This window comes from Orbicella franksi, chromosome 12, assembly GCF_964199315.1.
Source record: "Orbicella franksi chromosome 12, jaOrbFran1.1, whole genome shotgun sequence".
NCBI lineage: Eukaryota > Metazoa > Cnidaria > Anthozoa > Scleractinia > Merulinidae > Orbicella > Orbicella franksi.
Genome location: NC_138156.1, coordinates 4052673 through 4066987, shown reverse-complemented (window position 1 = coordinate 4066987; position 14315 = coordinate 4052673). Strand labels below are relative to the sequence as shown.

Below are 14315 nucleotides of genomic sequence, written 5' to 3'. Positions count from 1 at the left end.
AGGTGAGCAGTTAGGGAGCCATATCAGCTTTCTCTTGAATTGTAATTAGTCAACAGTGAAATAACCATGATATTTGGCATTCCTCTCGGTATTCTGTCCCACCATGTTATCTTATATTATCTCTTTAAATAATCTCAGGGGTGGTTTCACAGGTACTCTAGGACCTAGCCATCATTCGTTCTAAGTAGAAGGCTGCTATTTGTCTCCATGCATAAGCCAACGAACCCTGTCTAACCATGGGAGACCTGGGTACGATATTAGTTCCAGGCTCCTCTCAATTCCAGTGTAATAGCCAATAAATGAAAGTCTAGTGTTGATACATCGTAACTTGTCCTTACATATTGGAATAGAAGAAAGGACCTCATACTGAGTCACCTGCACTGATGTGAGCTAATTAGTGAGCCTATGTAGCTGGTGGCATTTCTTGCAAAGCCCTTTGTTTTGACAACAGAGTCAAAATGACAAAGCCATTATCACAAATGGAGATCACCAACCTGAGATCTAAATCAGTTGAGTGTGAACCCATGCCAGCCATAATATAGGATAGGATAGGATAGGATAGGATACTTTTTAAGTGGCAATATGCTTCGCCATACGGCTAGTTTTACAGATATCCCACTACTAAAATTAAAAAATTGCCATGCTGGCAACAGTCAGAGTTTATATATATTTTGAATGTTTTAAGACCATATACCAATTTTGCACTATGATCTATTTATTGCTAGTCGGCAAATGAAAGGCATTTATCTAAAGGTCTGTAGGCAAGATTGTCAGCCTTTGGCAAATAATCTCATAAATCCTCTGGTCACACAAGCATTCTTCATCATGAAGACAAATCAGAACATTTTACTGTCTGCCGCAACCTGAGGACCTAGACGTTTAATAGTCAATCCTCCCCTTCAAACCATCCTGTCTCCCTCCACCCCAGGAGTAGGGACGGGGGCTGGCAAACGTTTGGTGGGTGTGAATCAAATTCATTGAACCCCTAAATCAGTCAATACTGAATTTTTTCACACCAAAAAACGGCTGGTAAAATTGAACATTCTCTTACTCAAGTGTTTTCACAAGCACTGCCATGAATAATGATGTGTTTCCAGTTCACTTAATGAAATACGTTCAGTGAAGGGACTACACCTGTGGATATCTAGACCTGTTATAAAAACACCCATTTTTAACCCCTTTAGAGGTATGACGAGCATCCCCTAAGCGCCGCAGAATCTTTGCAGAAAGTCATGTTGCTTAGCAACACCACTGACCAACGAATACTGCAGGAAAGCTAGTCTGTCCAAAGACCCTCTATTTTCTCTTGAGTTCAGCAAAATATTAACCCGGCACGTGGGATATGAACGAGCAAAGGCTGGGGAAAGACAAAAATATTTTTTTGGCTCGCGCTTCGTGGCCGCTCGCGCGCGCGCAAAGAACTTGAACTGATGAACTCATAACAAAAAAAACACAAACGTTAGTGGACAGAATACAGAAAAGCCGATTTTCAAACTCATTCATACACAAAAGTCAAGGACACTTCTCGATGTTCATCTTTATTACTTTGGATATTCCGTTACCCTGACGTACGATAACTACACACTGAACTACTGATAAATATCTTGACCCAGAGTAACTGTATCCCGACATTTGTACCACGGTTAAATATCCTACTTATTATTACGTTACGATATTATGTACGTTCTGGCATCACCTGGTTCTTGTCACCTTCATAATATTTACAACACAGTTTTACGGCTCACCAAGTCATTCTGTACAAATTCCACTCTCCAATGGCTGCGAGCCACTTAAATAAAATTCTCTCCCATAAGGAGCTCATTGACTTCCTGGGTACCGATGCAGATGTCCTCTTGGCTCGTCACGCAATCTTTCTCAGAACGAAGGATTAAACTGCGTGACGTTCCAAAAAACAGTTTGCAACGAAAATTAGAAGCATTTAGCAGCTAGAAATCAATTCCGCAGGTTAAATAACAGACATAAAAAGCAAAGATATAAATAGTTACAGCTCTTCTATTCTAATCTCGGATCGATATTTTCCGCTTGATTCTAAATTCCTACATTCCTAAAAGAAACAAACTACAACTAATTAAATTTAACACAACGACCTGCGTTCAAACTCAGAGCGGACAAAGAAACTTAACTTTGCGAGCTATTCTTAAGAAAGGCCTGTGCCTATTTGGCCAGCACGCCCCTAAAAGTCCTTAACTTGTCCTAAGCTAGCATCCAGTTAACCTATAATCAAAGCTGATAGAAGACAAGAATGCTCAACTGACTGATTATGCATTTTACATGACGTTTAAGTTGAGCATTCGACACACTTGAGAGAGTGAGTTTTTTAACAAACTTAGAATTTACGACTTCTCCTTAATTCCAAAAAAAAAAAAAAAAGATTGGAGAAAATGATAAATCAAGATCCTGTTAAATAGTTGAAAAAAACAGTTCAAACCTCAAATTTTTGTTCCGGGTTTATCTATTACTTTATCACATACAACCCGTTTCAAGGTTTTCGACTTAAAAAACAACTGCCATCAAATCACAAATGATCACAAGAACAATAAATATGTCTTTTTCGAAAGCATTTAAAGCGCGTAACAGAAAGTTTGAAATAAAGCAAATACAATATAAAACTTAAAAAACTGAATTTCATTTAAGAAAAATAACTTCCAATGATTGAATCTTGTAAATGTACATTTTACTTTGTAACAAAATAAACACGTCTATGATGACGACAGGCTATCATCTAACAGCGACTATAATGGCCTATTAAATAACTCTTAATAAGTTAAGCAAGAAGCTTTATGAATAAATTAATGAATAGTGACCCACAAAGGGTCCTGATTGATTTCTTTGACAGGGGCTGCAGTTTATGCTCCGAAGATCTTTTTCACTGTGTAACCCTGGAGACAAGAGAGAGAAAACCTTGTGGTTAAAAATTGGAAAGACTTAACGGGTAGGAAAGGTGTATAGTAGTTGGTTTTAGGGGGAGGTGGAGAGGAGAAAAAAGGTCGGTCACAAACATTTCTTCCTGGAACGTGACAAACGGGACCCGCGTGACGCATTAGGCAGTTTTCCATTGGTGGGGTTTTACGGTGACCAAGTTGCGTCCCTTGCTGGCTAACCAGGACAGAGTCACTTGACTTCCCTAGGCCAATCAGAAGAAACTAAAACCAGACACTGGCTGGTACATTCTACCTTTCGCGCGCTTTTATCTTCACCTTGGCTTTTGGTGACTTGTCCTCAACTGTCGGAAAGTTATTTACATTTTCCAATAACATCGGTTTGACAGGAGGCTAGTATGTGCGCAGATTGTAATAATTTCATTCTTCATTTTCCTTCTCAGGACATTTTCAATGAATTCGCTCAGATATAACGATGCAAAACCGAGACAATTATCACCAACCAATGTTGGTGCACTCTGGAACAAAGGGATCTTATTTTGCAATGCTCATATTTAAGAAGGGCTCTTACAGGCATGGAGTAGAAGAACAGGCCCATAAGAGCCACCAGGAGTCCAATGACCAGGAACTTGATCAGGCACATTTTGTAGTTATTCCACAGCAGGTACTTCAGGGACTTGAACGGGTTCATGAACCACGTGAACGTTGAATCAGGACGGCTACAAGAACAAGTTAATTCGAACAAGTAAGAAACAGAACAGGCAGTTTTTGACTTCCATGTTAAATGTTACATGAGAGATCAGGAGTGAGGTGTTGTCCGGATTAAACACAGTATCTTACTTAGGTTTCTCCAGAGCCTGCGGATCCTCTCGCGCCCGTCCAGCGGGCTTCTTCTCGGCCTCTTCTTGGGTCAGTAATTCAAGTTCAGCTTCCACTTTGCCCTGTGTTAGGATCGCAACAAAAAAGGGAATGTTTCACGACATTGCAATCTCCACGACGAGTAACAGGGTCATAATGAAGAGAAAAATAACACGTAAATCAGTTACCAATAAGATTAGCTATTACGGGGTGATTTCAAGGAATTACTTTATTCCACATGAAATTTCAGGGTATTACGACTTCACATCAGTTTCAAATCGGTACAATCTAAAGCCATACTCGTTTAACATGTCCGAGATGTTACCAGCTATTTCTCTCTCGCTTTACAAATCATTGCCCCTCAACTAACATTTTGTTCCACGCAGTTGCTATAAAAACACCCCCTTTCTGCTTTCCAAATTTCTTTAAGCGTTCTAGAAAAGCGACGGTCTCAGAATTGCAACACAGCAGGAAAGGCAAAGCAAGGTTATGAAAGAAACTCTTTTAATAACCAGGTATTGATATGTGCTCGACAAAAATGACCAACTTACAGCCAGTTCAGGAACTTCTTCGTCAGTGTTGACTACAAACGGCCAGAATCCCTTGATGTGTTTGATCTTGAAGAAAGAGATCTGGGGGACACTGCCGTCCTGCTTCATCAAGTCCAGAGTACAAGTCTTAGCGGACTTCGCACCACGGGGCATGCGCGTTAGATCAAGCGTCAGATCACCTGATAAACATAAGGTAACAGTTAGATGAGTTGTCATGATGACGGACATGCTTGAAATCACTTGGAATTCTCAAAAACAGACAACTGGGACCTGCAGAGTGGGTGACTAGAAACACTTTGCCCAAACTCTAGCACTGTCGTGGTCTTAACAATCGAATTTAATTGAAACAAGAGCGGACAATAATTCTAAACCACTGCTAAGACAGTATACTATTCTTTTAAATGAGTCTCTTTTCATTATCCAAATTTCCGTTGTTGTTGTAGTAAAAGTGTCACAAACAAAATTTATTTCTAAAACGTTATCTCACCAATGAAGTCGTCAGCGGAGAATGCGTCAGCATCCCAGACCTGAAGGTGCAGTCTGGCAGGAACTTTCTCTTCAGACTCGTCCCATGAGAAGAAACTTGCCTGTAACACGACAAAACATAAGTGCTAAATGTTACGCTTACAAGCAACGTTGAACAACACGTGTAGGGACTCGATTATCAACGCGTGGCACAGTGGAAATATACGTAAAACAGCACCACAAAAGCAACTGACTGCCAATAACATCTAATGATCGAAACGCATTTTTTTTGCACTACCAAGAGTGATCAATCTGACATATTCTCAGAAATGAAGTTTAACCCAACGGAATCCGTTTCAATCGTATCCAGTTTTGAAAATTCATCTTCTTTTTTCTTTGTTTCCAACCCTTTCTTTCTTTCGTGTTTTTCCACATGTTTAGTATTTCATTGCAAGATTTCTTACGTGAATTGAAGGCAAATTAGTACCAAACAACAAAGGCTACAGTATCAGTCTGTGAAGTCTGAGAGCTGGATGGGATTACAATCTTCAGAACCGTTTTAAAATACTTAGGATAAAGGAAAACGTTCGTTCAAGAAAAAGAGCCAGGCAACATCGATGTTACACCAATGAGCGCACCTTCCGAGTGATGACAATTCTTTCTTCGGCCTTCTGGTATTGGAATGGGAAGATGAATCTCCAGTTGAAGTTTCCCTCTCCAGTAAGCGACCTGACAGGTTAGGGATAAAATACAACATTAGTAAGGAGAGTTTGTCTTTATGAAGGACCCAATTCGTAGAACCAACATTACATGAAATGGGTGGTAGTTAGTAAAGAGAATTCACATGTTAAACTTTGGAAGTGTACCTGTAATGCACATCGGTCTGTTGCCTGTCCTCTTTCATTCCCTCCAGCCAGCTAAAACAGAGAAAACAGAAGTTACCACAATATCAAACGTTACTGTTAAACTTTACGTAACTCCCTGTCTACAATCATAGACAAAAGTCTTGGGACAAATTTGCACTTTTGCGCTAACGCCAGAAGCGAATAAACTTCACCTGCCTAACTTCGCCCCCCACCCCCCATACAATGTTGAAAACTACTACCTGCAATTTCACCTGATTTTGAACATTGTGTTGGGTGTGGAGGGGGGACAGCAACGCGTTTTTAAAGGATATAGCAGCGTTTTGTTCAAACTTCAGTACCAAAACACAGATAATTCGTTACATTACATAAGTGTCCCAAGGACTTTTGTCCACGACTGTAGTTCATATAAATAGCAAACAGTAATGCCATCAACAAACACGTCTTCGAGACCTAAAATGTACGAAAAAGGATATACAAAATACTCACCCTTTGACAAAAATATCACTGCACTTCTCTCCGGTCAGGATATTTGATTCCTCGAGGAGAACATCTTCAGTGTTCCAGATAACCACTCGCAGCTCATAGCTAAAAGAAACATCACCGGTTATTTATAATTACTCAGTATTAGGGTAAAGTTTGTATGACCCACACAACCTAGCATAAAGCTAATAGAGTATTGCTACACTTCCCCCTCCCCATCCACGATAGGATACTTGTCCATTACAGATTACAGTCCTTAGGATTTTGTCAAGTTATGCTAAGGGAGTTGATCAGTAGCCATTTACAATCCAGATGACTGATTCCGCCAGCATCAAATAAGTAACTTGAAAATGTCTTCACGGAGTCCAACGAGCAAGACCACGTAAATTATGGAGAAAAATGTGAGTGACCCCAAATACCAAGGGTATAAGGGTATAAGGGTATAAGGGTATAAGGGGTATAAGGGGTATAAGGGTATAAGGGGTATGAGGGGTATGAGGGGTATGAGGGGTATGAGGGGTATGAGGGGTATGAGGGGTATGAGGGGTATGAGGGGTATGAGGGGTATGAGGGGTATGAGGGGTATGAGGGGTATGAGGGGTATGAGGGGTATGAGGGGTATGAGGGGTATGAGGGGTATGAGGGGTATAAGGGGTATAAGGGGTATAATGGTATAAGGGGTATGAGGGGTATAAGGGGTATAAGGGGTATAAGGGGTATAAGGGGTATAAGGGGTATGAGGGGTATGAGGGGTATGAGGGGTATAAGGGGTATAAGGGTATAAGGGGTATAAGGGGTATAAGGGGTATGAGGGGTATAAGGGGTATAAGAGGTATGAGGGGTATGAGGGGTATGAGGGGTATGAGGGGTATAAGGGGTATAAGGGGTATAAGGGGTATAAGGGGTATAAGGGTATAAGGGGCATAAGGGTATAAGGGTATAAGGGGTATAAGGGTTTAAAGGTATAGGTAAAGGTAAAATCTTAAATGATAATGATAAAAAAAAAAAAAAACTGCTTTACAAGGAAGCCGTGTATAAAAGCAAAATAAAACTTACATAAGACTACCATCAAAATCATAATTCTTCAACTTAGATTTAAATTCATCAAGAGAGGGTGACTGACGAATATATACGTGTAAATTATTCCACAGTACAGCTCCGCTGTAGGACAGACTTCTTTTACAATAATTAGTGAGGGGCTGTGGAATGGCAAGCGAACAGTCACTAACTCTTAAGTTATAGGTTAAGGTATCGGAACAGAAGACAAAGTACGAACTAAGTATACTATAGGAGACGAAGTGCGAACGAACTATACTATAGAAGCTCAATGCTAAATAAACGTCTTGGTAATTGTTGGGTATTTCACGCCATACTTTCGCGTTTTTCTAAATGGCGTTAACAAATAAAAGGTTTCAGCTTGTTTGTGGATAATCCTTACCTTGTGGGTTTCCTGGGAGTGATGTCTACAGGAGCACCAGGAGAAGGCATATCCATAGGAAACATGTCGACCCACATCTCAATTTTACCCTGTAGACACAGACACAGACATCAGTTCACTGTAAAATCAACGATCAAGTGTAGCCAAAAAGAGACTTCTTCGTTACTTCATGACTTGTCACTAGCATACATAACCTTGTTCTGTCAATACCATTTGAAATGAAAGGCTCCAGAAGGCTTATTTATATGCCAGTGGTAAACATACTAAAGACTACAATTTAAACCATCCAAAAGCAGACACGTTTTCCTTGCGGACAGTTTTTGCAGGGTCCAAAGATGTCCACTTTCAGGTTTGACTGTATTACCGCATAACATTAAATGACTATACAAACCTGCTCCACTCCAGGTTTTTCCGGGTTGTACAGTGATCTGGTCTCCACATGTTCAGGCACCAGTGAGAATCCTCTCTTCAGTGTGTGAAAACCCCGAAGAGCTTTAAGAGCGACGGGTTCATCTGACTGCCTGAAATGACCTGCAAAGCGAAATCAGTACTTATTAAACCACGCCGCACGAAGCTGACTTATAAAGTTCCCTCCAATGACGTGAATTGGGCGATCACGGAATGGTCCTTCGTCAAGTAGGCTGTCACGCGCCTCTTCTCCTAGTGCCGCGTGGCAACCTAGCTACATAACACCGCGAAGAAAACTGTAATTGGCGCAAGGTTTCAATATTCCACCAACAATTCAATCGATGACTCTCTTCCATCCTAAACTCCACTATAATGAAGACTGAATGAGGATAAAATATATCAGACTCACCACTCTCCTCTAGAACTTGTGACGTAGCACCAAACACTTTGTTGTCAATTCGAACTCTTCCCGTGGAATAATGCGGTCCGTCCAGGCCCTCCTCTTTACAGATCTTGGCGAGGATCTGGGTCGGGCGCATTGGGTCGCGCCACTTGTTGAATCCAAATCTGTAAGGAGGAGCACATTAAAATTAGCTAATCACAAACTACTAAAGTAGATTTTATTCCATCCACCTAGCGACGGCTAATCGGAGGTACAAGTCCCTGAAAAATCCCTAGGCTTGGATAGGAAAGATCTTACCTCAAAACAGCTTGAGTACTGAATAATACATATTCCTCTGACTTACATGTCAAGTAATTAAAATTCTTAATTTAAAACTACTACTTCTGAATAGGTGATCTCTCACATGTTCTAGGTAACACTGACACCGATCATCTTATTTCGTAGAAATATTTCATTTTCGAGTAAAACGTGAATTTCGCTCTGAGAAACAGCCTGATAAATTCACTTGGTGATAACCCGTACATAAGTAATAAACTAGCATCCCATCCCGGGTGGGGAGCAATCCTCCTAGTACAGTGTACGTGCCGGCAACAAAGAGGTATATCGATAAGACTTCTCTGATTCCTAGGGTATTGGAACGGACTCAATAACTTTTTTCCTTTCAAGCAAGGAAATATATCGTATCCTACAGATGCAAACGTCTATAATGAAAAGATAATGTGATTAAAGAAGCTTGTAGCCGTGGCTTAGCGAATCAGAAAGAACGTTTGACACTCACGTGGCATAGCTCTCCTGCAGACCACAGGTGGGCCGATGTTTGCTGTAGAACCTGTTCTCAAGATCAACTTTAGTTTCGCCGATAAGATCATCACTTCCCACCAAATCCCAATCATACACACCAACAGTTAATACGGAGTCCATGGGGATGATTGCCTCGAATTCAAAGCACCTGCAAACATTTCAAGTCATATACAAGGTCAGTGGCTTGTAGGTCATAAGCAAAAAATATGCACAAATAAACGTAAAAAAATTTGGAGGACTCGGTGTAGTTAAAAACTCTAATATCTGCAGCATTGTGTGGTAGGCAGGCTGAAAGAAACTAAAATCAATTGGAATAAAAATCTGCGCAGAAATATGGAAGACTCTAAAACAAAATCAGTAGCCCCGAAGCTATGCTAGACCTCCATTCTCACTAGCTACAATTGTTCTTATGGATAGAGTCAGTTTCAGACACGAAAAAACTATTTAGAGAACCAGTTAGAGCAGGCTTTATTCGGACAGGTACACGGTGGTCCTAAAAAAGACTTGATGACACCCAACATAGCAATCACTTAAAAAGTCATTCAGATAGCCACCCTTACCTTCCAAACACGGGGTTGAGCTGTTTTGACACGTAGTTGTCTCGGTCCCTCACTTTGTGTTTACCAAGTGTTACCACAAGATATGGGTCAGCCTAAAGATTACAACGATAAACGACACCAAGTTAAAACAGAGTCTGGCCGATAAAGGGTTCTTTCTCAGTATGGCTTTCCTAAAAGATTATTCGTTTATTTATAGTAAGAGAAATTACAATTTACCTTTCCGTTGACATCCGAAGGATGCAAATTGATGGCCTAAAAACACAACGAGAGCAGTAAGAGAGTAAGCACATGACGACAATCAAACCAGAACCCATTTTGAGCGACCCGAAATTAAAAATTTCTAACATAAAAATCCCAACGAGAGAACACTAAGCTAAATCACAAATCAGGGCCGGGTTGTTCAAAAGCCTGATAACGCTAACTCAGAATTTAAAGTCAACCAAAGTATTAATTTTTCTTGTATAAAAGTGTTTTTCACTCTTCATATTTTGTACAGTTGAGATTATTCAAACTCAAAACTGAAGGACAAGCAATATAAACAGAAAACCTCTCCAAAAAGCTACAATACTGAAGTAGAAATTCTTGCTAACCCTGGGTTAGCTTAATCGGACTTTGAACAACCCGGCCCGCCGATGGTTAAGATTGGGAAAGACTAAGATGGATCAAAAATATTGTCAACTGAATAACTTTTAAGGCCACGGGTGAATTAAGCCATCAGGTTATTCGTCATCATGACGTACCTTGATGACGTAAACTCGTGCGAGTACATTGACAGGCTCATTGCTGGGTAACTTGAGGAATGTACCAACGATTGGGTCCATTTCCACGTGTTCAGGCAGAGGGTACTTCCACACTTTCAAAGAGCCCTAAAATGGACCACAAAAAAGTTAGCTTGTAGGTCAAGTTCTTTTCAAAGACATGCTAAAACTTCAGCAATTCCTGGGTTGTAAAAATACCTTAAATTTTCCCACAATCCTGTGATCGTCATCATCATCTTCACTGGTTTTCTTGCCGCGGTAGAGTGGGAACGAATGAAGCCAATCATTGAAACCATTGTACTCCAGTAAGAATTCCAGCTCTGAATCAAAAATCTGTCAACATAAAAAAAGCCCACAAGAAAGTATTACGATACCAACCCAATCCAGTAACTCCAGTGAAAAACAAAATTAAGCGAGTGCATCACTCACTGCGTGACTCACACATTTGGTAGGTCATTACGTGTGACTCACACACTGTGTGAGTTATTTCGTGACACACCCCGTCAGTCTTAAGCCTCTCTATCAGAGCGAGGCCTAGTCACAACCATTCATATGAAAATGAGTTTGATTTGCATGTGAATGAAATCTCATTTTCATATGAAAGGATGGGCACCAATACTCGCTTTGAGAAAGAGGCTAAAGGTACTTTGGAAATGGTCTATCAATGGCACATCAACCTAACCAGCTTCATTTTCAATTGCGCTCTCACCGTCAGTCTGGGAATTTTCTTTTTCATCTTCTCCTCTTCGGTCTCCTCCTCAGTTCTCTTTTCTTTCTTCTTTGAAGCTCGTGCTAACTGCTGTTGCTCTTCCTTTCTCTCATTTCGTTCTTTGTCCTTCAGTGTCTCGTAATAGCGTGACCACCAGTCTAGCGCATCTTCACCGTCTTCCTCTTCCTTACCTTTCCCCTTCTCGCCTTTTCCTTCGCCTCCACTTCCCTCTCCCTTCTTCTTTTTCTCCTGCAACTCAGATAACAAAACGCACAATTCTAAGTTTTTGGTAGCATAACGAAGATGTCTACAGGTTCTTTTATCTTAGAGGAAAAGCTCTAGATACTGCCACAGTAGTGAGAATACGCATAGCAATGTACTTTTAAGCATCTGTTTGACAGATCTGAACCCGAATTCCAAATGCAAATGAGTATGAACTAGTGTTAAGAACACATTTAAAACCACAGAAGAAGAAAACTATAAGTGCCTGACTCACAAATCTCGCCTTTGGAACAGAATTAGACACAGAAGTGCAAAAATGCAAGGCGCTTTTTTCATCCCAACAGAAAAGAACAGGTGAAACAATACAACAATATGCAGAGAGTGGCGCCACATCAGCATGAGCAATCAAGCTGCTTCCTTTAAAAATGTTACATCACCTTGACGCACCCCAAATGAAGTACAGTGAGTCACGCACGATGTGTATAAAGAGTGATCTACTGTACAATGAGCTCACCTTTAGTGTGTAGGCATAGAGCTGTGGTGATGGCGACGAAAGCATTGTAAGAAAGAAGAGATACGACATGAACAACATGAATGAAAGATGAGAAAAGATCACAAACGAGTATAAATACAAAGTAACAGCAACAAGCTTAACGCACTCCTCTGCTAGTAATGGTTTACAGGACTCTGAGAGGTGATATGGGAATTTTTCTATCGCAAGAGTTGGCGGAATCTCCCCAGGAGAGGAACAGATAGAAGAATTAGGGTTCTCACAATGTGATGACAGCTACGCTTTAAGACTTTAAGTTCACTCTGAACATGAATCATTGTCCAATTTAGCAGAAGTGAATATGAGATCGCCACCACAATATCCACAAAACATATTGTAGTCAAAGAAAGATAGATAAAATGGGGAAGATGGCTGCCTTTGAAAGAAAATATGAAAGGTGTGCAATTCCTCCATTTTCGAGAAGTCAGAAACAATAAAAAACGATAAACATGAAAGCTGTAGAATAACATTTAGCAGCATGACATTTATGCTTTAGTCATGAGCACGGCCACAAACAGAGAATTGTAAATGCTAAATGACACTTCTCCACTGAGGTTTTACTCTAAGCTGTTTGAATAACTGCTCACAAACCGTTAACACCTTCCTGCTAAATTGAGAAAGGCAAAAAGGTAACGTTGTGTCGTAAAGGTTTCTTTGGGCCTTTAAGGTAGAACAACCAGGATGAACAGTCAGAGAAGACAGAACAAGTATTGAACCCAGTCAGAGAGGAAGAGGGTAAGGGGTGTTACTATTACGCAGAACATCTAATCTGAGCAAATTAACAGAATGCTTCAAGACTGAGAAAGAGTGCACCACAAGGAAAGTAAGGTTGGCACTTCAAAAGAAAGCTTGGTCAGGGAAAAGACTAATATGAAGAATTGTGAGATCACGTATCAAAACATTGCCAAGCAGCTAGAAAAATACTGCGATTAAAATGCAAGATTAATGCAGTGAAGAAAATTAAGATTGTACGTTGGCATACCAGAGGTTCAGAATCCGCTGCGTCAGGAGGATCTTCATCAATCTCGATAGCCACATCAGCGGGCGTGTTAGGAACAGGTGATGTAGGACGTGATGCTGCTCCCACGGCTCCTCCTGCTACAGCTTCTGTGATGGGGTGAAAAACAAAAACAAGTTTTGCCGTACGTCTCTAATTTGTCTAATAGCTGTTATAGCACTTATCAACAGAATGACATACAAACGAGACGAAAGGGTCAATTCTGCGGCTTTGTATTAAACCTTTCGCCCTGTTCGCATGCCTTTTTAGACAAAAGAATATTTGAGAGCAGATTCAACTGCAGTAACAGTTACTAGAGTGGTTTTAAATTGTGTCAGAAGTAATCCGAAACTGTTTCGGTTTTGCATTGCTACGCTCAGTGATTGGTCAGTTCAGATGCCACTCATCCACCAATCAGATGGGAAACAAAGCCAAAAGCAGTTGGTCAACTCAGTTGGTCAACTGCATTTTCGCGCGCATGGCTGTGTACTTCCTTCGTGTGATCACTGAAAAATTGCATTGTTCGTCTTTCTTGTGAAGGACCATTACAATAGCTTTGTTGTAAGATTATGTGTGTTTGTCTGACCTGCTTTCTCCAGTTTTTCCTTTTCTTTCTCTCCCGTCTGCAGATAGCGGTGAAGCGAGTTCAACACATGAGTGCCAACCAGTGTGAACCGACCAAATGTACGGCAGTCCCTGACACGGATGGTCAGCGGAGGGCAGTAACGCTCATTCTCGGGAAGTTCCTGTGTGTGTTTTGTAAAGTGTAATCAGTCAATTCTTTAAGACCGTGACGGTGTTTGGAAATCTGATCTTAATTATCATAGATGTTTACAATTTTAAGTCTCCATTTTCTCCTTGGTTTTAGTTTCGATTAACAAGGTATATCAAACACTCAAGACAGTGTTTGACAAAAATTCCAAACACCTCGAAGTTCGTCAAAAATACTCCGCTGCACGTCGTGTTTTCAGATCTCATCTCGGTGTTTGGAAATGTGGTCAAACGTGGTCCTGAGTGTTTGATATATTACTACAATGACCACAGGAAACTCAGATATCACCGTTTGGCGTTGTAGAACGCAACGGAAACAATGCCAGGACCCCACAAAATGGACATGCTTAAAAACACGCGCTAATCTTTCCAAGTTAAGTTGGAGATCATTTTCCGTTCTAAGTTCGACCCCTGGGGCCCGTTTCTCGAAAGTACCGGAAACCTTCCGGGCCCGTAAAGCCATTTTTAGTCCATCTGTATCTAAAAACGGAGAAGTGTATATGCCTGAAACTTCTTGTAAGCAGGAACTTCTCTTCATATTAAGAATATGTGAATAAAACAGCTCTGTAATCGTAAGG

At 40.7% G+C, this 14315-nt stretch overlaps 1 protein-coding gene across 5 annotated transcripts in view; it reads right to left on the bottom strand.

Annotated features, from left to right (window-relative positions):
• Positions 1 to 686: 686 nt before the first annotated feature.
• The window catches only part of LOC145463391 (otoferlin-like), a 40881-nt gene continuing 27252 nt past the window's right edge, over positions 687 to 14315 (bottom strand). For 4 of the 5 annotated variants that reach the window (XM_081447141.1, XM_081447143.1, XM_081447144.1 and 1 more), the window contains 19 exons: positions 13553 to 13712; positions 12952 to 13076; positions 11198 to 11452; positions 10687 to 10821; positions 10471 to 10596; positions 9947 to 9982; positions 9731 to 9822; positions 9148 to 9318; positions 8376 to 8533; positions 7950 to 8089; positions 7559 to 7647; positions 6127 to 6225; positions 5641 to 5691; positions 5413 to 5503; positions 4797 to 4896; positions 4310 to 4488; positions 3741 to 3841; positions 3472 to 3619; positions 687 to 2900 (listed from right to left, as the gene is read on the bottom strand). In XM_081447141.1, the coding sequence (XP_081303267.1) occupies positions 2868 to 2900; positions 3472 to 3619; positions 3741 to 3841; positions 4310 to 4488; positions 4797 to 4896; positions 5413 to 5503; positions 5641 to 5691; positions 6127 to 6225; positions 7559 to 7647; positions 7950 to 8089; positions 8376 to 8533; positions 9148 to 9318; positions 9731 to 9822; positions 9947 to 9982; positions 10471 to 10596; positions 10687 to 10821; positions 11198 to 11452; positions 12952 to 13076; positions 13553 to 13712 (2289 nt within the window). In that variant the 3' untranslated portion in view covers positions 687 to 2867. The remainder of the gene's footprint in view (positions 2901 to 3471; positions 3620 to 3740; positions 3842 to 4309; positions 4489 to 4796; positions 4897 to 5412; positions 5504 to 5640; positions 5692 to 6126; positions 6226 to 7558; positions 7648 to 7949; positions 8090 to 8375; positions 8534 to 9147; positions 9319 to 9730; positions 9823 to 9946; positions 9983 to 10470; positions 10597 to 10686; positions 10822 to 11197; positions 11453 to 12951; positions 13077 to 13552; positions 13713 to 14315) is intronic. The other variant, XM_081447142.1, reaches the window with a different exon arrangement.